The sequence below is a fragment of the Fundulus heteroclitus genome, chromosome 4 (genome assembly GCF_011125445.2).
Source record: "Fundulus heteroclitus isolate FHET01 chromosome 4, MU-UCD_Fhet_4.1, whole genome shotgun sequence".
Classification (NCBI taxonomy): Eukaryota; Metazoa; Chordata; class Actinopteri; order Cyprinodontiformes; family Fundulidae; genus Fundulus; species Fundulus heteroclitus.
Genome location: NC_046364.1, coordinates 7972422 through 7974420, shown reverse-complemented (window position 1 = coordinate 7974420; position 1999 = coordinate 7972422). Strand labels below are relative to the sequence as shown.

At 38.4% G+C, this 1999-nt stretch overlaps 1 protein-coding gene across 1 annotated transcript; it reads right to left on the bottom strand.

Moving 5' to 3' along the window:
* Nucleotides 1-580: 580 nt before the first annotated feature.
* Nucleotides 581-1386, bottom strand: cdkn1ca (cyclin-dependent kinase inhibitor 1Ca). The gene is made up of 2 exons (XM_012854174.3): nt 933-1386; nt 581-817 (listed from the first exon to the last, which is right to left on the bottom strand). Exons 1-2 carry the CDS (start codon nt 1330-1332, stop codon nt 717-719), a joined length of 501 nt encoding a protein of 166 aa, XP_012709628.3. The 5' UTR covers nt 1333-1386; the 3' UTR covers nt 581-716.
* Between the last annotated feature and the right edge of the window lie 613 nt (nt 1387-1999).

Genomic DNA, 1999 nt, shown 5'->3' with positions numbered 1-1999 from the left:
TAACTTCTCCATGTTCTCCAAACCAAGCTGAGATTCAATTAAATTTATGTTAATATATAGAACTATAAATTCTGATTTTGTGTAAAAAGTAAGGGGCCATTTTGGATTTCAAAACAAAACTGACCAGTGAAAAATCTATGAAGTGTGAATTCACAACTTAAGCTTACTTGTTATTAACAGAACTTTCAGATACACCTTCCATATATTCATACAGTTATTTTTGACTTTTGAAATGAAAAAAGCCAAAAATTTAATTGCATGTTGATATATATAGTACTAAAGAGTTTAATAGCTTGTAGGCTTGTCCTAAAGTGTTGCAAGCAATAGATCAGTTTTTGCTTTCAGGTAAAAATGTCACCTGTTTAGCACATGAATGGTTATTAACTGGTGGGCAGCGTGCCTAAAAATGTCATTCACCACAGAATTGACTAGTGAACAAGCTGATATGCTGTTATGTCTCCTTTTATCTGGATGGAAATTGATAATGATTGTTCTGACAGAAAAATCCATAATAAATGATTTATTGGCAAAAATAATTAAGTGAAATATTGCTTTGTGTCAAATACATCATTCTTTTAAGTTAGCACATCCATAAATAAAATAAATACAGATAAACAAAACAGAAAAATAGAATAACAAAAAAGATGGGTTGCTTTTTGATCCTTAGTTCAGTCCATCAAATTAGAATAGAAACATAAAAGTTTTCCGAAGCACGCTCATCTTAGAGTCCGACACTGAGTTTCCTTGTTGAAATTGGTTTGAAAAGGACTGATGATGCTCTTAGCTCCTATTGACCGTCTCCTCTTTGTAAAGTAATCTGCCAAAAAGAAGAAGAAAGACAACTTTAGTGACCCAAAGCTTCTGTTTTAACTATTTAACGATACATGTAGCGCAAAAAAAAAAAAAAAAATCTAATAAATCTTTCCTTATACCTGTAATTCTTGCATTATTTGACTTGACTGCAGGTTTGGAGAGTGACCTCTTCCTCAAGACAGGCTTCATTTCAGCAGGACGCTTGAGTGCGTTGGACATACTCAAGCAGTTCTCTTGGTTGGGACCAATGTGTTGATCATCCTCAGCTTTTGGAGAGTTAGTACCAACTGTTGGCTGCCGGCTCTCCTGATAGAAAGAGGCAGCGCGATCTGCAGGTATTTCCTCCCACTGAAACCTGCCCAGTTGCGGTGTCTCATGCTGGAAGTTGAAGTTCCACCGCCGGCTGTCCTGCTCCATGATCTCCTTCAGTTGCAGCTGTAAGTCCTGCCGCAGCTGGTCGTGGTCCACTGGCCCGAACAGACTCCTACAAACAGACTCTCTGCTTCTAATATTCATCATTCAAATAATTTTGAAGGGGTTTGGGTGGTAAGACTCCTCTGACAGAAGATGCTGTTGATGAGTTCCTCTGGTCTACTCTGGTCCACCGCATCCTGCAGGGCAATTTAAAGGCTACGGAGCACACATTGCTTTGTTTGTACACAATGAGCGGAGACTTCTGATTGGCCGCAGCTGTCTGTACCAGGGAGAAGCAACGGAGGGGGTGAAATTGGATCATTGTCTGATGGAAACCATTGAGACCCTTAAAGCCTCCAGTTCTTGACAAGGAGAGGTCAATTTAGAATTATCATGACAATAGAGATGTTTTTCCTGCTGAATGCACTGTTGGTCAATAGGGTGGAAACACTTTAAATTTGGTAATTGAGAGTTACTTCTGATAGCATCCAGAGCTTATCTGTTATTTACTAAATAACCAGTGGAACATGCCAATTGATGCTAATTTTAAAATCCTCATAAGGTAAAAATGTTAGACGCTGTCCGACTGGGTGCTCAATAACAATGAAAGTTCAGTGCAAAAAAGGCACAACTGTAACCGTCGGATGTGTAATCAATCTAATCTGCTATAAACGACAGGAAATGCTAGTTAATATTGCTTAACCTCTGTTTATCTCACACAGTGTTTGAAGGATTGGTACCTGTAAGGTATTCCTGAATCCAGGAATGTGGA